Source organism: Eretmochelys imbricata, chromosome 1 (assembly GCF_965152235.1).
Source record: "Eretmochelys imbricata isolate rEreImb1 chromosome 1, rEreImb1.hap1, whole genome shotgun sequence".
NCBI lineage: Eukaryota > Metazoa > Chordata > Testudines > Cheloniidae > Eretmochelys > Eretmochelys imbricata.
Genome location: NC_135572.1, coordinates 336,141,841 through 336,162,123, shown reverse-complemented (window position 1 = coordinate 336,162,123; position 20,283 = coordinate 336,141,841). Strand labels below are relative to the sequence as shown.

Here is a 20,283-nt window from a genome sequence, read left to right as displayed (position 1 = left end):
TGGGGCATGACAAGGTTATCAGGGAGGTGTGAAGACCTGACTGGTACTGGGAAGAACCTGGTGTTAAAGAAAATTAAAAAAAAAAAAAAAAAATCTGGTGTGTCGGGTTGCAGCACCATTCAGATTTGGCCCTCTCATCATGGCCCAGCCCTGCGGGACACAAAAGCTGTTGCTACCTGAGGTGAGCGCGCTCTCCAGGCCCGCCCATCCTGACTTTCCCTCCTTACTGGACCACAAAAATATTTAAGACAAACAAGATCAAGGACTGAAAGCACAGTAAAACTTAAAACTGCAAGTAAAAGCTATAACTTTAACTGAAAGCCCATACGTCAAAGAAAAACATACCACTCCATCAGAAATCTTCCAGTCTGTGCGACTCTCATATTTCTGTAGTTGCTTTTCAAACAGTTGTGCTATGGCTCGATGGACAAGTTCATACTGCTCCTATTGTATGCATGTTAAAAATGATTAATGTACAAGATGCTTTAAAAAGTACATACCACAAAGTCCAAGTCTACACTACAGAAAAGTATACCTTGGTCTGCACTGCAGAATGCCTTTGTGTCCTCATTTCTTGTATTAAATTAAATACATTGAACTCTTCTGGTATTTTCTGAAATATAAGGCAAAGTTATGTTATTTTCTATAAAAGTCAATACGGTATATTGTCAGCATAGTGATTTAAAATGTGGCAGACCAATTTTTAAAGTTACCACTACAGCATGCCTTACTGCTTTTATAGAAAGCTGACCCATTCCCTCCATGTAAGTTAATCTTATCAAAGTCATTTAGAGCAACAGTTCTTTCAGAACTGGTATTTATAACTGTTTCACTGGTAGTGCAGATCACACAAATATTTTTAAGATCAATTCTAAAAGTGTGACAGACTTGGCAGAAGCAATAATGTCTGACATACTGACATTATGGCAACCCATCAGCATGTCTCTTTGCTTCAAAATGAACCTAAAAACCACAAAGTGAAATATAAACGCAGACAACTTGAAATTTCAAATGCAGAGAGTTTAAGAAGCTATAAAAAAATCATTGCAGAAGAAACAAGGAGTAAACATACTTTGCAGTATATTTATAGATTTTGAAAATTTGATCTTTGGAAATAATTTGAAAATCAGCACTTCAGATAAGCATTCAGGTCAATATACTCAGAACTATGTACTATTTAAATTTACAGTTTGACATTTTACCTTGAGATGCTTCCATTCTGAGACTGGGTAGGTTTTGGTTGTTTTGTTGATATAGGAAAGTGCTTCCATAAGTAACCTAAAGCCAATGTTTAATATACAGTAACTCCTCGCTTAACGTTGTAGTTATGTTCAAGAAAAATGCTACTTTAAGCAAAACGATACTAAACTAATCCAATTTCCCCATAAGAATTCATGTAGAAAGGGGGTGGGCTTTAGGTTCCAGGGAAATTTTTTTTGCCAGACAAAAGACTAGATAGCTATACTGTGTATATGTATGTGTATGTATAAGTTTTAAACCAACAATTTAATACTGTACACTGAAATGATGATTGTGAAGCTTGGCTGAGGTGGCAGAGTCAGAAAGTGGAAGAGGATGGGATATTTCCCAGGGAATGCCTTACTGCTAAATAATGAACTAGCACTGGCTGAGCCCTCAAGGGTTAACACATTGTCATTAATGTAGCCTCACACTCAACAAGGCAGCACGAATGGAGGAAGGGGAGAAGCATGGCAGAGAGAGACAGAGAGACACACCATGTGTGAGAGAGAGACGCGCATTGCCCCTTTAAGTACGCTGACCCCACTCTAAGTATACTGCCTTTTTAAGTAGATCAGCAAGTTAAGAAAGCTCCCTCCATCCTGAGCCCAGTTGTGTCCCTGCCCTGCTCTGTGGAGATGGGGTAAAGGAGCGGGGTCTGAGGGGGACACCCGGACATTAGTTCCTCCCGCCATCCCCCGCATAGCAAGCAGGCGGCTCCCAGGAGCAGTTCCAAGGCAGAGGGCAGGAGCAGCACAGGACAGTGGGGGGAGGGACAGCTGAACTGCTTGTCAATTGATAGCCTACTGGGCAGTTGCCACACAGGGAACTGAGGGAAGCTGATGGGGGGAGGGGCTGCTGCCAGTCCACCCTGGTTTCAAGCCCCCACCAGCTAGCTCCAATAGGCTGCTCTTTCTGCAACCAGTGGACAAGGCAGGTGGCTGCCAAACAACATTATAAGGGAGCATTGCGCAACGGTAAACGAGCACGTTCCCTAATTCATCAGCAACATAACAAAACGTTAACCGGGACGACTAAGTGAGGAGTTACTGTACTTCAAAAATTTGAACATTTGATATTTCTGATTTTGTTACTCCTCAGCAGGTTGGAAGCTTAATTTTAATCACTGGTATAAAATATGATCTAATTCTACAGTAAATTATATTCCTATAAATCTTCCTTACCCCAGCTTTTAGCAAATTCCATGTATAATCTATGGCACAGATGGCTCCTGTTCTTCCACACCCTGCACTAGGGACATAAACAACAGTTACTCGATAGTTCTTTTAACAATGATTTAAGTTACCTTGTGTAAGTTTTATAGAGTTACTATTTTCATATTTACAGAATCAAGGTAAAATATCACTACCTACTTAAAAATATGTCAGTCCTCAAATACCTTTTGTCAGCCAGCTCTTAATGTAGTTAATGTAAAGTACATGTAGTTTCATGTTTTCATAGCCAACAGGCATCAGCATTTCAGATATGAAGAAATGCTTTAATAAAGTGTGTTGAAGCATTTTTGCCTATTCTATATACTACAGAGAATAGTAACTGGTCTAACAGTTCAAGCATTATAGAATGGCTACATAGAGGAAGAGACAATAGAAAAGTGTAAAATGTGAAGTTTTCATTTTCTTGATAACCTGGTAAAACACAATATGGGTTACTTCTCAATTTATATAACTAACAATCTTTAAAGTGTCAAATCTTTCTCCTTTGCAAAGTGATGAAAAATGGAATTAAATGTCCACATTTATTCTGTCTCAAATGATTTCTGTAGCAAATGTGTCCAGTTTATAAAGATTTATTTTACACTATCAGCTCAAAACGCAATCTTTGATTCCTTCCTTCCCATGCTTCATAACTAATAATTAAGTTTCTACAGAATAACCTATCCCTCAATGCCTGTGCATTTCCATTGTCTTCCATAAGTGTACATAGGTGCAACTGGTTGAAACTTAGTTAATAATTCTGTTGATGCTCAAGAAGTAGAATCCATTTAACTTTTTCTTAGCACTAAACAGGACTAAAAACCAGTTAAAAACTCTGTCAACTAATGTCAGCTGATATGACTGAATACACAAGGACAGCACATCTTTTGAGTAAAAGGGTATGTTCTTTCCATAGTCATCTTTTCATAGTAGAACCACACTTTAAAACCAGAAAGTATCCCTAAAAGGTTTACAGACTTAACCCTTCCTATATAATTTTTGATGTATAATCACTCATTAACACTAAACATGTCTTTGGTTGTGATCAAACCGTTACTTGCAGAAATAGTTACATTTATAGTGAAGTCATTAGTGTTGACTAATCAAAGGTCATATCCATACTCAGGGTCAATTCTCTTCCAACCTATGAAAAAGTGATTGGAATTCGTATTTGAGAGAGAAAACAAAAAGCATACAAAAATGTATTATAGTGTAATGACCACTGACAGAAGTTTTAAAGTAAAAAAATACTAGAGCTTGTTACTGCGGCTTTTAGTAGCATTTTCATTAAAATGAAGAGTATTAAAGGGAAATCCAAATCATATAGGTTTAATATAATCATAACTTGGTAAGTATTTAAACACATACCCTTTAGATGTTGCAAGAATAGTTTAAATTTTGTGGGTCAACAAAATAGATGCTCGAGTCCTCCTGCAGGTTCTGCAACAGCAGCAAAGTACTGTTCTGGTCTATGATGAAGGGTTTCAGTTTTGTTTTGTTTTTTGTCAGGGGAAGGGAAATTTCCACACCCTCTTGGGAAGTTCAGATGTTTGGAAAGGTGATTTTACCTTTGCTTTTTTTAAGTATAGTCATTGCTACTTTGGCATTTATTCTTTTAAGGAAAAAAAGTGACAATTGCATAAGCCTCAATTTTATATTATGCTTAATCCTGCTATAGATTCAGAAGTCATTCATCAGAGCACCCTAGAAATACTAGAATTAATAGATGTTCTAAACGGAGAATACAGTAGGCTCATCAACAAGGAAAGAAACCTTCTGGAATTTAAGAACAGTAAATCTTATTTAATACACAAATAGATTTGACATTTGCACGGGGTGTTTATTTTATATATCAGCACAGTGGCTAAGAAAATTAATAATTTGAGAATTAATGGCATTGCAGTGTTTGTTGTTTCTAATCTATAGCGTGTTATGAAAATATATAGGCACATTCTTAACATGGTTTTAGTACTCAACTAATATTTTTATCATTTTCATTACTATACTGCTATATATTTCTCTCTTTGGCTGTATTTTTGTTTTTGCAATGCTATCATGAAGCAAAATTCAGTCTATAACAAGTTCTGTGTTTTAGTCTAAACTGGAAATGTAGTTTTAACATGTATTTCATTAAACAATTGCAAAGGTGCGCGCTTTTGAGAGACTTTTGATGTCTGCACTGGTAGCTTGCCAGAAATCCAATGACTGCACTTGATTTGCATATGGATGTATATAAGTTAACAAATGCATACAGGCCTGTTATTTCTTAGAATTTTCATCTTCCTTAATATAGCCACAGAAGTTGTGTATTTGTTAAGCATACCGGCAATGAAAACCAGCAGCAGATTAATTTCCCATATTTATAGAATTTAGAGATGAAAGACCCATTAGGCATCTTGTCCATAAGACGTATTCTAATACTCCACCCATTCTAGTTCTGAAATGTCCTTAGAAACAGCTTCCACTGCTTTGTCCTCAGTCCTTCACTTGAAGAGGAGAGGGCAGCCAGGGGTTACATTTTAAAACTACTGAGTGTACAGTTAGCCTTTGGGTCACTTGTTAAAGTATACATAATCCATAACGCTGAGTAGAAAAAACAGTTACCTACCTTCCGTAACTATTGTTCAAGATGTGTTGCTCGTGTCCATTCCATTCTAGGTGTGCGCGCCCACATGCGCAGCCGGAGATTTTTGCTTTAGTGGTATCTGTAGGGTAGGCTATAGCGTCCTTTTGAGTGCTGCGCCTATGCGTCAGTATATTAGGCACCGCTAGCCCAATGCCCTCTCAGTTCCTTTTTGCTGGCAACTCCAACAGAGGTGCAGGAGGATGGGTAATGGAATGAACATGAGCAACACATCTTGAAGAACAGTTATGAAAGGTAGGTAACTGTTTTTTCTTCGAGTGCTTACTCATGTCTATTCCATTCTAGGTGACTCACAAGCCATATCCCTGGTGGCGGGCTCAGAGTTCACGGTCATGAGTCTTGCAACACTGCTTTGCCAAAGCCAGCACTGTCTCGGGTTTGCTCAGTGAACGCATGATGAGACGTAAACACGTGGACAGACAACCAGGTCGTGTCCCTACAGATATCCTGAATTGGCACCTGGGCCAGGAAGCTGCCGATGCACAGTCACAGTCGCTGGTGGAGCCACCTTTGCCAGTCATCGTAGTAATGGATGCAGGCTGTGATCTAGGATGAAATCCTCTGCACTGACACTGGAAAACCTTTCATCCTATCCGCCACCGCAACAAACAACTGTGTTGACTTACGAAATGGCTTTAAGGCTCAAAGCCTGAAGTAGAAGAATCGCTAGCCCTTGCAAGGCAAGGGAAAGGCACTCTGACAAATCACCACGGGCACTAAGAAGGAACCAAGAAGGCGTAGGGCCAGTGGCGCCTAATATACTGATACACGGGCACAGCACTGAAGATGGTGCTGTAGCTGACCCTACGGATAATGCCAAGGCAAAAATCTCCGACCGTCGTGCAAATGGGCACGCACACGCACCTAAAATGGAATCAACGTGAGCAAGCACTTGAAGAAGAAAGAGGTTCTTTTTGCCAATGAGCTAGAAGAGGAACTTTTCAAAATTAACACATGTAAGTCTTGTACCAAACATACAACTTTAAAAAATATTAAGAAATATATTTGGTACCTGCAGTGTATACAAATAGGCACATCTTCATGCTCCTGGTATTCTCTCATAAAGCTGATCATGTCCAGAATAGAATCGAAAGACGATGGAACATCATGGTCAGGCCAGTTCACGTAATGAAACTGATATACCCTACGAGTTTCCTAAGGAAAAAAATTTAAATCAAACACACATTGAAGAATTTTGTATAAATGTATGATCATTTTCTGCATGATTTATTTTCCTGATCAAAGACTTTCACTGCAAAGACAACAGATGCTGCATTTAGCCAAAGTGAAGTAAGTTTGAGCAAGGACAGCACAAGTGGATGAAACAGATTTTGCATTGGGGTTGATATGGAAATAAAGATCTCCAATTTTATTACAAACAAACCATGGACTCCAGTGTTTTTTGTATAAAGTAAAACTCGTAATCTGAAATTATATTAAGTAAAAAGTAAGCATTCACTAACAAATTTGTTTAAGCCAGTGGTTTTCAACCTTTTTTCATTTGAAAACCCCTAACATTTTTTGCATGGATGTGCAGTCTGCAGAACCCCAGGTTTCTGTGGACTACAGGTTGAAAACCACTGGTTTAAGCCCAGGGAGAAGGCTGAAAAGATGGGCTATAGGAAAAGAGAACTCAGATGTGCAGACCTCATCTTTTTACTTTTGTTGGACCCACAAAAGGAACAGAGCAAGAGAGATTCTGTCTTGTACATCATTAACTGAACATATTAAATTCTAATTGTTTACACCTGTGTAAGTCCATTGAAGACAACAGGCTTGCATATATGTCAGTAAGGACCTAATTTGGCCCGCAAAACCTTTATGAACTGTGTAGATGTGCAAAGAACGATAGATCCAGAGTGACATTCAGATCCCAGGAAGAGTTTGCAGGACTGGCAGAAAAATAACTTGTAAACTTATGCGTTTGATAAGTATTTTTTAGAACAGATCCAAACTAGCAGACTTCTGGAAAAACTGCAAAAAAGTAGTGCATACGATGTTCCAACAGCATTTCACAGAAGTAGATGAGAAAGAGGTTTTCATTTCATTTGTTCAAGCTCATCTACAGACTGCAGATACCAGTTTTCTTCCTTTGCTGAACTGAGTGTACCATTATGAGATAAAAGGGCAAGTTTACATCTAATAATGAAGACTGCTTAATTAGTGTAACTAATTGATTTTTTGAAAAAGGAGAATTAGATGCTCATGACGAGAAAAAAATACCTTTATTGACAGAGCAGGTTAAGTACAGCTATCCAGCTTCCCCAAAATAACCTGTCAATGTGTCTCAATTATTTTGTTTTAGAGGGACCAACTCTATGGGTGAGGAGTTGATTCACTTTTTAAACCTATCTTTGGCTTCACTGCCAAGATGGTAAACAAAGTGAAATTGTGACAGTTTTTGTTACTAGTGTTGTTTTTGTTATTGTAATATAGTGGACAGGTGTCCTATAGGAACTTAACTGGGACTGCAGACTTCATAGGTCAAACGGTTGGATGCTAACTGGGACACAAGCTAAAAATTATCAACAATAAACCTGAATTATCCAGTCCCCTCTACATTTCTTTAAAAATTCCTTAAATGTAGCAATGCACTGAGTGCACCCAAAAACAACTGTAAGGAACAATTCATCACACATATAACACAATATATTCAAAGTCCCTCTGAGCTTATTTAGTGCTGGTAGTCAAAAGATATCGCTAAAATCAGAGAATTTAGAATGTTTTATAGATTGTCATGTCTTCCTGTGGCTTGAAGAACAAAATAAACTGATACAACTGTATACCCTAGTCTCTGTAAGCTTTTTTCTGAACAATAACTATCTGCAATGGTTGAGATCTGCGTTATTTTTAGGGACAGGAAATGCCTCTAAGTGAGAAAATCTGACCAAGCAGAAGACAGTAGCTTGTAACAGTCATTTAGTAACAGTGGTGGCCACTACAAACCCCAGGCTGGATAATCACCTATGTTACCAACATTGTTTTAGGCTAGTTATGTTAATGAAATCTGTATTATTGCCAGCCACCTGACAGGAGCATAAATGGCCTTTCCCAACTCTTTATTCTGAGCTACAAATTAGCCCTCTTTTTAAGAGCTATAACTCTGCAAAAAGGATCAAGTCCTGCATTTTTTTAAACAGTTTTTTTGGAAGTGAGCTTGATTTCCTTTAGCAAAAAAGACAAAACTTCCAATACTTGTTACCATGACCAGTTTTGAATTTTAAACATTATTTAACCCTTATTTTTTCATAGAATTACTCTGTGTGCGTGCGCACACACACGAATTCTCAAACTATTCCTGGAACTTTAACATTTTACAATAATTAAATTCTCTTCCTGTCAGACATTTTGTTCAAGAGAAGGTTACTCATCCTGTGCAGTAACTGAGGTTCTTTGAGATGTTTGTTCCTATGGGTGCTACACTTTTAGGTGTGGCATTGCCTCCTGCACCTGGGAACGGATATCTTCATCAGCAGTGCCCATGAGACCACACACGCAGATCACCCCCCGCTCTCCCAGAGCTATGCATGGGACATACATATAGTGCTTTGCGGTCCGACCGCCCTCAGGTTCCTTCTCTGCCACAGAGCTGGGGGTTTTTTTGGGGGGGCTCCGAAGCAGAGGGAAGGAGGGTGGGTAGTGAAGCACCCATAGGGATGCACTTCTTGAAGAGCCTCAGTTACTGCACATTGTGAGTAACCTTCTCTTCTTTGAGTGATGTCCGTACGAGTGCGCCACTTGTAGGTGATTAGAAAGCGTCGACTTGGTGGGAGACACACCAGTATTGAAATCTTGTCCATTTGTGAACGTAAGTGCGTCTAGTTGTGTCATGCCTGCTATTTAAACATATCAGTTTGACTCTGTCCAAACCATGGAGGAGCCAGGCTTTGAGATGGAGCATCTGTGGATTGGGATGGAGGATGTGTCCTGCAAAAGGAGCACTGGCATTGGATGGAGAGAGATCAATTGGCACACCATCATGTAGAAGAGGTAAGTATACCAGACCTGTCGTGGCCCTGTTAGAGCTATAAGTATGACATGAGCTCGATCCTCTCATAGCTTGCAAAATACTATGAATAGGAGGGAAAGGCATAAAAGGAGCAGTATGTCCCATATTATGAGGAATGCATCTCCTATAGATCCATGTCCCAGTCTTCCTCTGGAACAGAATTGAGGGCAGCAGGCATTGTGCTGTGTGGCAAAGAGCTCTATGGTGGGGTATCCCCATCGATTGAAGATGGGCTGAAGTGCTTGCATATCCAGTTCCCATTCGTGAGCGTGGGAGAACCTACTGCTCAATGTGTCTGCAATAGTGTTTTGGTGTCCAGGGCAGTACGCTGCTGAAATGGTGATTTGTTGGATACACCAGTTCCACAGTTTGAGTGCCTCTGATCATAAAGAGTGGAACCTCGCTCCACCTTGTCTGTTGATGTAATATACGCAGGTGAGATGGTCAGTCATCACTCATAGTATGATGTTTGAGAAGAGGCAGGAAATGTTGGCAGGCATTGCAGACTGCTCGTAGTTTTAGGAGATTGACGTGTAGGATGGATTCAGTTAACAGCCATCTGCCCTGCACTGTGTGATTAGGGAGGCATCGGTTATTAGGATCATTGTCAGTGGACATTGGAGGAAAGGAACTCTGACACAAACATTGTTGGGCTGTGTCCACCAAAGTAGTGACCCCTTTACTCTCATCGGCATGGATAAGAGCTTGTGAAGGCTGTGTTTGTGGGGGAGATATACTGTACGGAGCCATGGCTGAAGACATTGCATGTGTAGATTTGCGTGCCCGACCACGAAAGTGGCCGTTACCATGTGGCCTAGAAGCTGGAGGCATGTTCTGGCAGAGATCGGGAGGCAGACTCATATGTTTGATACTAGATCTACTACACTTGAGAATCTGTGAGAAGGTAGAAAGGCTCTGGCTTGTCTGGCATCCAACTGCACGCCAATGAATTCCAGTTGTGTACCGGCATTAAAGTGGACTTTTCTCGGTTCACAAGGAGACCTAACTTTGTGAACAAGTCTATTGTTATGTGGACGGCTCAGAGAGCATCAGTCTCAGATGCGGCCTTAAAGAGACAGTCACCCAAGTATGGAAAGATGATGACATCTTGTTTCCTCAGATAGGAAGCAGTTACTGCAAGGACCTTGGAGAACACCCGAGGTGTGGAGTACAGTCTGAAAGGCAGTACTTTGTGCTGGTACTGGCTGTCGCCCAAGATTAACTGGAGAAATTACCTGTGAGCAGCGTGTATTGTAATACGAAAGTATGTCTCTTTGTGGTCAAGGGCCAAGAACCAGTCCCCCTGTTCCAGTGCTGGGATAATACTGGAGAGAGTAACCATTTTGATGCATTGCAGTTTGGTGAATTTGTTTAGATTGTGAAGGTCCATGAACAGTAAGTCTTATTTAATATACAAATAGATTTGACATTTGCACCGGGTGTTTATTTTATATATCAGCACAGGTCCATCATGGCTCGCCAGTCACCAGATTTCTTCTGGATCAGGAAATAGTGGGAGTAGAAATCCTGTCCAATGTGCCAGGAAGGGACAGGTTCTATGGCTCTCAGTTCCAGAAGATGATCTATTTCTCCCCAGAGAATGGGATTGTGAGAGGGGTCTCTGAAGAAGGACAAGGAGGGAGTATGCCAGGACAGGATGGATAGGAAGGGGATGGAGTATCCTCCTTTGATTGTCTCTAGAACCCACCTGTCCAAGGTGAAGAGTATCCAAGAGGGGAAAAATAGAGCTAGTCGTTCACCAAACTAGTGGAACATCACAGACCGTGGGAATGACTGGAATAGTGGGAGGCTTCTCGGGATCTCAACCACACCTTCAAAATTGTTGCTGTGGTGGGGGCACGTGAGAGGTAGCCCCTTGATGAGCAGGCTGTCTACATTTGATAGGAGGCCTTTGTCTTTGGTGCTGGGTGTCAAAGTGCTGCTGAGGGGTGTACTGCTGTGGTTAGGATTGCAGGGGGAGAGTATTTCGCTGGGTGTCTCTTTGGTGCTGACGTGTAAATGCCAAGGTAAGAGTGTAGCTTGGAAGTCTATTAGAGAACGCAGATAATTGTCCATGCACTCTGAAAATAGTTTCTGACCCTCAAAAGGTAAGTACTCTACTGTGGTATGTACCTCATTAGGAAAACCTGAGAGATGAAGCCATGATGCATGCCTCATGACCACAGCAGTTGTGATGGATCATGCAGTGGTGTCTGCACAGTCTAACGCGGCTTGCAGGGCTGTATGAGCTAGGAGGTGTCCTTCCAATATTAAGGACTGGAACTGCTCTCTTGGCCTCTGACAGGTCATGGCAGAGTTCCTCCAATTTAGAGTAGTTTAGGTAATTATACTTAGCCACAAGAGCTTCATAGCTGGAAATTTTTAATTGGAGCATGGCTGATTAATATGCTGTGTGTCCAAATAAGTCCAGGCATTTCCAATCCCTGTCTGGATTGCATTGGAATTGACAGCCTCTTTGTGCACTGCATTGACCCCCAAAGAACTTGGGGTGGGATCGGAGAATATAAATTTCACATCCTTCTCTGGAACATTTTTTTTTGCACATTTGCAGGTTGGAGGGATGGACGCCAGGGTCTACCAGAGCAGTTTTGCACGGCTGAGAAGAGCCTCATGGATCAGTAGTGGGACCTTGGAGGAGGAGGATGTGTGGAGGGTATCAAGCAGATTATGCTGCTGGTACTTGACTTCCTCCAAAGGAATCTGCAAGGAGTCTGCAATCTTGCAGAATAAGTCCTGAAAATGTCTGAAGTCGTAGGCAGATGTAGGAGGTGGAGGCATGATAGCCTCATCAAGGGAGGAGGAAAAATGGTGGAGCCTCCTCCTCCTGTTCCTCCTCTTCAATTGGTACCGGCAGGGGTTCAAACTCCAGCAGGAAGCAACTGATGGAGAAGGAAAAGGTGCAGGTCTCCGGCTTTGCTCTCTGGGAGGGTTCCCAACTGCTCCCTGTACATGGCCCAAGGGTTCCAATATGGCCAGTGTGGAGCGAATGAAATATGTGGCTGTATCTATGGTGGTCCATGCCAAGACTGTGGAAAGGGCGGATGAAGAGGTATGATTTGCCTGGCAAACAAGGGAGTAATAGAACACTCCTCCTCATCTCTGGGGAAGGTAGGTGCCATCTTCAGGAGGAGAAAGGTAGGAGTGTCATTTAGTCCAGAGAGGGTAGGTCACATCGAAAGAGCAGAGACTCAGGAATGTCAGATACCAGCAGGTCTTTTTAGGTATCTAAAGTCTTGTGGAAGGTGGAAAAGCATCATCGATGCCAGTGTATAACTCTATATCAAAAGGAAGGGTGTATTCCCCTGAAGTGTCCACAGCGCAAGAGACTTGGCCAGTGCAGACGATTTCGATGATGCCATGGGCTTGCTCGGGGCCAACGGTTTAATCGCTGTTGGAAAGAGTGCCAGTGCCAGCATTTCTTTCGGTGCTGAAATTCCTGAAGTTGGCCTGTCTCGTTCCTCAGAGCTGTGAAATGGTGCCAAGGGCTGTAGGTCTGGCCTGGTTAGGATCCTAAGACTGCTTCTTCAAGTTGGTACCACAGGTACTTGGACGGGTCCTGGAGCTACATCCCGACAGACGAGCTGAGGCAACAGACCTCGCAGGCGACAGTGTTCTGGTGGGCTGTGCCTCAAACTGTGAGAAGGGAGCCCATTTCTTTTTGTCCAAGAGAGAAAGAAAGAAGGCTCTCTCTCTTTAAGGGACATGGGGAACGAGGACTGGCAAACAACCTGGCAGAACATGAGGGCCTCTCTGGGGAAGAGTCCAGGCCTGGGTCCGATGCTGGTCACAGAGAAGTTTTAATCTAAAGTCCGGTCTTTTCTGGCTCTAGCTTTCATGCCAAGGCAGTGGGAACACTTCTGTGGGATATGTCCCTCTCCCAGACAGCAAATGCACTGTGGGTGGCTGCCCATTACCAGGAAGGCAACCCTGCAAGAAATGTACCCTTTAAACCTGGAGTATCTGGGCATAAGGGTGAAGGAAAAAGGTTCCCAATTGGGAAGGGTGGAAAGTGGGGAAACGGAAACCTAAGCATGAAATAACTGAAGGTAAAATTAAAACAAAAGACAAAACAAAAAAAATTAAGATAGAAGAAAGAAGATGATAGTAACCACACTAACGGGTAAGGCACTATTTAGTAAGGGAAAAGCGGACTCTGCTGCGGATTCTGTCACAGACCAAAGGTGGCAGAGAAGGAACTGTGGGCACTAAGACCACACAGCACTATATATACACACATCCTGTGCAGAGTGCGAGGGGGGCCAGGTGCACATGGCCCGAAGGGCACTGTTGACGAAGATCTCCGATCCCAGACCCAGGGGGCGCTGCCATACACGTGTCCCATAAGGACATCACGTAAAGAACTTAGTTTTATTTCAGAAAAAAGTGACTGCAATTCTTAAGGATTTACATTCGTAACTTCCAAATTAACCAACATGAAAAATCAGTATTAATTGGTATTATCACAGATCATTCATCGTAAGTACTTAAATATTAGAGAATGTTACTCATAAGGTTCTTATTCTAACCAGTGAACTAGATCTTGAAAGTGCAATTTTAGTAACATTAAAATTTGTTAGTAATTTTGATGGCAAAAAAAAGTGTGCTTTAAGCACAGATTTTGTTTTGTATGGTTTTTAACGTTTATTTCCATTTTGAGCCTTGACTGCATCCTCCAAATCCCTATGGACTTCAACTGACAAAAACAAAGTGACAAGCAGAAGCAGGAAGGTCAGCACCTATTAACTTAAAGCTAAAAGCATCTATTAGATGAAGCAAAAAAACATTCAGAGGCCATCTCAGCAAGATACTGAAGTCCAGATAGAAATTTTATTTATCAAATCTAGACTGAAGAACAGTATCATGTTACATTAAACAAAGATAATAAGGCAAGTGAGTGTAACTGGGGATTAAAAGAAAAGTTCAAACACACACCAGGATGCACTTTCTCAGGCTAATAAATAATCTGTAGGGTGGGCAGTCAGTAAGTCTGTCAGACACACAGTTATTGTCAAGGAAACAGTCAGATCACATACTAAGAGGCATTAAAAAGGCTGGCTGGATCAAAAAAGGCTTCTTTCAGCCTTCAGATTAAATTTGTGGATCAGATATTGAGCTGGTGTAAACAGTATAGCTTCGTGGACTTCAACACATTATACCAGCTGAAGATCTGGCCCTGTATTGTTAATGAACACTACTGAAAAACGTCACACAGATTTGGTTAACCACAAAAGCACTACCGTAAGAACAGATAGTATGTTACAAGACATTTATGAACCTTTTGTTTCTTATAACTGAACTATTTATATCCCTTACAAACTTAATAATGTACACAAGCAGAGAACCAAGTTTTTGCTCCTTTAATATTACTGACTTGATTTTTTTGTAAGTTTCCTTGATTTACCATCTGAGATCTTTGAACAGATGTTAAGTCACACCAGATTAAGACCAAAAATGTAAAACATAACTAGTGTTTGAACAACTGTCCTGAGTGGGAAAACCTTTCAAGTTTTAATGACTTACATTTTGAAATTCAAGTAATAGCGTTCTAATATAGTAGTCTGTTCTTGCTTGTTCAGCTTCCTAAATAAGAGGAAACATCTGTGAGTGGATAGGAATTTAATATAGAACAAATTAGATATAAACCCCAACTTTATTCTCTATAGTGTCACGTGAGCAAAAATAATTCACTTTTTGACAATTTAAGACTTACTTGAAGAGTCAGTGTAAAAGCTATTTATCTGCTATGAAGCTAGACAGGTAAACATGTTTTATCGTTTAAAAAAAATGAAATAAGATTTTGGGTTTAAAAAAAATCAGTTAATATCTTGGCCAGAGGCTACTCTATTTAGAAATGAAATTTCCCCATAAAACTAAGCTGTCACCAAATTCTGTCACTTTTCTCTATGATATTTCAAAATACATTCCTGTACTTCTAACGCTTCTCCATGCCTTAGTTAACTTTCTCTGGCCTCCTTGTTTTCTAACTTGCTTCCTTCAATTTATCCTTCCTTGCCATGCACTCAGATCATGTTTCGCCCCAACCTGAATCCCTCCATTAATTCTCCATCATTTACTCAATCAAATTTAAGGTTATTTTTCTTTCCAAGATTGGACACAATTCAGTCCCACTTATATTGTTGAGTCTCTCCTTACCCTTTTCACTCCCTCTGCGATAGCAGCCTCACCTCTCCTTTTATTGTCCTCCTTTTCCTGATGTCTTATATTGCAACCAACCCATGCCACAAATGCCACCTCTATCCCAGTATGCACTCTCACTTCTTATTAAAACCTATTTCAAGTGAGTTTGTATTTGAAGGCCCTTGAACATACTACTGTACCCACGCCTTTTTTAGTAAGCAAAGGAAGTGTTACCATTTTCCTGGTCTAACTAGTATATGAATATCAATTTTTGAATTTTAAATGACAAGCTCAGGCCAGGGACCATTTGGGCCTTGTGCAATGTCAAACAAAGCTGGCATTCAACCAAATATTTAATATAAATGTGGGCAGCTACAAAAAAGTTATTCACCTCTCTGCAGTTATTTGCTAAATATGAAAGATTAATTTTACAAGACATACAATAAACAAGTATACATTTTACATTAATATAATAAAATAAATTATTTATTATATACAATATATAATATAACAAAGCGAGACACTAAAGTCCTCTGCATAGCCAGGCAAGACAGTGCCTTATGTCACTAGGGATCCGCAATAAATAACTGAGAACTAGTAGCCACAGTGAAACAACCTAGGGCCTGTTCTGTCCACAACGAAAAAGGTGTATTTTTAAAACGTTACATGTTTAGAATTAAAACTTACACGTGATTACAAAAATGCATTCAGAGTCTGTGCTACTGAGTACATCTGATAATAGGAAGAGCTCTTTCAAGATGTACAGCAATAAATTTATTAAAAATATTAGTTTACAAAACTGTATACTTACACAAGAAATCTGAAATGGTCCAAAAGTTACACTTTCTTCTCCATGCAAAGGCCAGTACCGCTCACATTTTTTCTATTAAAAAAAATAGTGTAGTCCTAATTTAATCCATAGTTGGTACTTTAAGAAAGTCACTGACAGTAAAAGTGTTGCCATCTTTTGTAATTTTATCACAAGTCTCATATTTGGTGTTTTTCTTAAAACTCCAGCTTCTGGAGTCCTGTGATTGAGAGAGCATTTCAGCCTTCATTTAAAACTAAACAAAAATAGTAAGATTTTAGTCTTCATGGTTGCAGAGAAAAGTTTGAAAACAAATCTTAAGGACTTAAAAAACCGAAGACCAACAGATGTAAGCAAGAGATTTCTAAAAGTGAGATTTTTTTTTTAAAGCCTCGTGATCTTTTGGAGCCCAATTCAAACTTTTTGTGAATGCACAGGGTTAGCAATAGTTGTTGCACAGTTTCCCTGTGGCACTGGAAATACCCACTAATCTAGGGAGCATGACAGAGCAATATCAGCCCTTCCTGTCTCCTCATCTGACATGGGGTTTGATGGACTCAAAATCAAGATTCCTTATTTGATTAATGGGGTTTTTTATGCCTAAAACTGCACTATAATCTCCACAGTGAGAAGACCAGCAGCAGTACAGCTACCATTAGTTCATTTTAATTCAGAGAGATCCTTCTATAACTGAAAATAAAGATTAGCTTGGATTCTATTCAGGTATTCTATTCAGGTTGTACCTCGCTAGCACCAAGGTACAGTTATCAGAAAACAGCTGCTTTTTAGAATGAAAAAATGGCCAAATTCACTGGTTTTTCTATGCATATTGACACAACTTGGCTTGTGGAAGTAGATTTGTGAACTCTCTCCATAAAGAATGACAAGAATAAAAGCTCTTACTTGGTGCAATTGAGCTATATTTGTAGCTATTGACTTTACATAAAAAGTCTCAATAATTAGAACACTGTTGGAGCCCCACTGGCTAGGACATTTATTCATATTTCCATTTTAAGCATACATACCCGTCCCATTTCAAACTCTCGACAAGCCATTACAATTATCTGAAAAAGGAAGAAATATATAACTACAGGAAGTTAACATTTTAACATCTTTCATGAAAGTTCAGAACTTTGCCATCTGAGAAAGTGCTCAGACTGACTGCCTATTACTGAAGTGTTTAAACCTTTGTTAAAATCTAAATACAAGTTTTGCATATTAAGAATTGCACACATGCAGAAGTATGTACTTTTAATATTAACTTAATTTAAATACTAAACACTGAGTCTGAATTTTAATCACTTATAGCTAATCTACTCAAATAGCAATAGTAATTTCTTACATCCATTAGTTATTTGTATTCATTGCCATCCTAATGTTTTTAAATTAACAGAGAGAGAAGTCAGTCTACCGAAGTTATACACTTAAGTTCTTACATAGAATGACAAGTTGTGATTGACCTTGACATTTTTATACAATGTACGTGGTTATATGCTTTACAAGCAAACACAGCCGTAGTTGGCTTCGTTAAATTGCCTGGAAAGAACCAGGACAGATTTTTGCACTGACCATACATAAATAAAGAAATAAATATTCAAAATTTTAAAATGTAACTTACTGCTATTTTTCATGGAGTTATGTGTATTACCTTAAACCTCTAGATAGGAAATCTTTAAATGTTAAGCAATTCATTGTACTATGGAGTAATATTAAGTTTCCCCAGTCACTAAAATCACTGTTTTAATTGGTAAATATTAGAATAGATTTTAAATGTTCTTCAGTTATGAACATTTATGAATGAAAGTTGTACAATTATGAAAGGCTCATGAATTAGTAGAAAAGAGATGAGTTTTATAGTACTAAAGCTTCCACTTAATTCATTACAACAGTACAAAACTATATCACTACATGAACTCTAAAAGTAAGACTACTCCTAAGCTCACTTTTTTTTTTCCTCTTTTTTTTAAATGTTTGAATCCTTATTTCTGAAATCGATTTTGCCAGTCCATACCGGACTAATTAGAGTGATAAACCCCATTCCAGGAAAATGATTAATGATGCATTTGAGCTGTTTGTATACCATAAAAATAATTTTATTGGCAATATTTAAATTTAATGTTTTCCCACAGTTTTCATTCATACTATAAAAAACAAGTTATGTTACAACACTGTAGGTCACTAAGGTTTTAGCCAGTCTGTAGAATTTTTGGCAGAAGTTCAAGTTGCTCAATTTTTGTGAACATTCCTTTCTGCCAACAGCTCCAAAAGACTCTGAAAATGTATTTTTAGTTGCTCGATATTCATCACCATGTATGTATGTAACAAGTTTAAAAAGAGAAGTAAGGTACTTACTGCAACATTGTACTCCCATATCATTCTCCAGAAATCTATTACTGTATTTGCTAATGGTCCCTGGGTAGCAACATATGCTTTTGGCCCATGTACTCCCTAAAATTGCAAAAGACAGAAACAGCTGAATGTTCACGATAGAAGTCTGGTTGTATTGGATAAAAAAAATCCTTATTTCATAATTTAAATGTAAATCTAGAATCTCTTTTCAGTGTCCTCCTTTCACAAACTGATATTTTGTTCCATATCCAAAAAATGGCAGAAATAGCCTCCACCACACTTCCAAACAGCTGACTTGATGTAAAAGCAGGGGGTAAAACAATGGGAATTTTACAAGAGTATGTCTACACTGCAGCTGGAAGCTGCCTTCCAGCCAGGGTAGATGGATATGCGCTCATGCCACACACACACAAACACACACACACACACACAAGCAGAGTAGATATTCGAGCACAGGCTAGCCACCAAATAATAAGCCCACCTAACTTCATGCATCTGAGCTCAAGTGGCTAGCTTGTGCTGCAACATCCACATTGCTATTTTTAATGCGCTAGCTCAAGGAGGGCTACAACATGTCCATCTACTCAGGCTGGGTGAGATGCTCCCAGCTACAGTGTAGACGGACCCCTGTTGGCTTCAAATGGACCAGGATTTCACAGTTGTAAATTCTTACATTATGCCAGCATAAAAAATTAAGACCAAAGAGTTCAGTAAATTTATTTATTTATTTGATTGATTGAAAAGGAAAGTTTGTATGGAAGTTCCAATTCTGCAATATTTCCCTTGCTTTATAGATTTGTTAAAAATGAGTAAAAACAAATACTTTAGATTTAAATCTGAAAGTATGCTTCATATTAAATTTGCCCACCAAAAAAAGTTCTAAGAAAACGTGCGGAATTATTTACATAAGAATGGCCATACTGGGTCAGACCAATGGTCCATTTAGCTCAATATCCTAACTTCCAATAGCGGCCACCGCCAGATAATTCAGAAGCAATGAAAAGAACAGGGCAATTTTCAAGTGATCTATCATCCTCTGTGGTCTAGTCTTAGGGACACCCAGAGAATAGGGTTGCATGCCTAACCGCCTCTGCTAGTAAGCACTGATGGATCTATCTCCATGAATGTATCTAATTAATTTTGCAACCCAGTTATAATTGTTTTACTTTTTAATTTTGATTTAGTTACATTTAATTTAATTTTGATTACTAGTGTTTAAATTTCTTCTTTTAACTAGTATTACATTTCAAAGCTTAATTTTTCAATGTAGAAGTTTTACAAGACAGTTTTAGTCAGAATATTTTTATTTTTAAGTCAAAAGCAGCAAATATTCTCAGACAACGAACAAAAATTTGACTGAACTTTGAAATATTTGATAAAAATTTCTCAAATCAATTTTATATCCAAGTAGTGAAACTTTTTTTTTAAAAAAAGCAAGAATTAGAGATTAAAAGCATGCCCACTGAAGAAAAGTGGATCAGAGTTCCAGAGAAACTTAAAAATGTCACTTCAGATCATACAGGCAAAAGGCAAAGCATAACAGCATCCTACCATGACTCTACTACCTGAAAAGTAGGTTTTCAGAAAGAATGCTACTTTTATTGAATTAAAATAATCCCCCTACCCCCCAATAGTGATCAAATATTTGCTAAACATTGGAAGATCTGTATATAAATAATATTCTAGATCTACCATCTCCATGCAGTGGTGAGCCTTTGCAAAAGCTCACCACTGCATGGAGATGCAGAGATATGTTGATATGTGCTTGAATATTCTATCATTAATATGCAAATTAGGTATATACAACTTATTTTTTTGTCTTAAAATATCTATTTTCCTGTGAACTGTCGGTCTTATAAAT

The 20,283-nt window shown here is 39.2% G+C and overlaps 1 protein-coding gene across 3 annotated transcripts in view; it reads right to left on the bottom strand.

Moving 5' to 3' along the window:
• PTPN12 (protein tyrosine phosphatase non-receptor type 12) overlaps positions 1–20,283 on the bottom strand; it is a 145,953-nt gene that overhangs the window by 50,471 nt on the left and 75,199 nt on the right. For all 3 annotated transcript variants that reach the window (XM_077836028.1, XM_077836037.1, XM_077836018.1), the window contains exons 4-11: positions 18,426–18,521; positions 17,099–17,137; positions 16,077–16,148; positions 14,648–14,707; positions 6,110–6,252; positions 2,424–2,490; positions 536–613; positions 346–444 (exon numbers count right to left, since the gene is read on the bottom strand). In XM_077836028.1, coding sequence (XP_077692154.1) covers positions 346–444; positions 536–613; positions 2,424–2,490; positions 6,110–6,252; positions 14,648–14,707; positions 16,077–16,148; positions 17,099–17,137; positions 18,426–18,521 — 654 coding nt within the window. The remainder of the gene's footprint in view (positions 1–345; positions 445–535; positions 614–2,423; positions 2,491–6,109; positions 6,253–14,647; positions 14,708–16,076; positions 16,149–17,098; positions 17,138–18,425; positions 18,522–20,283) is intronic.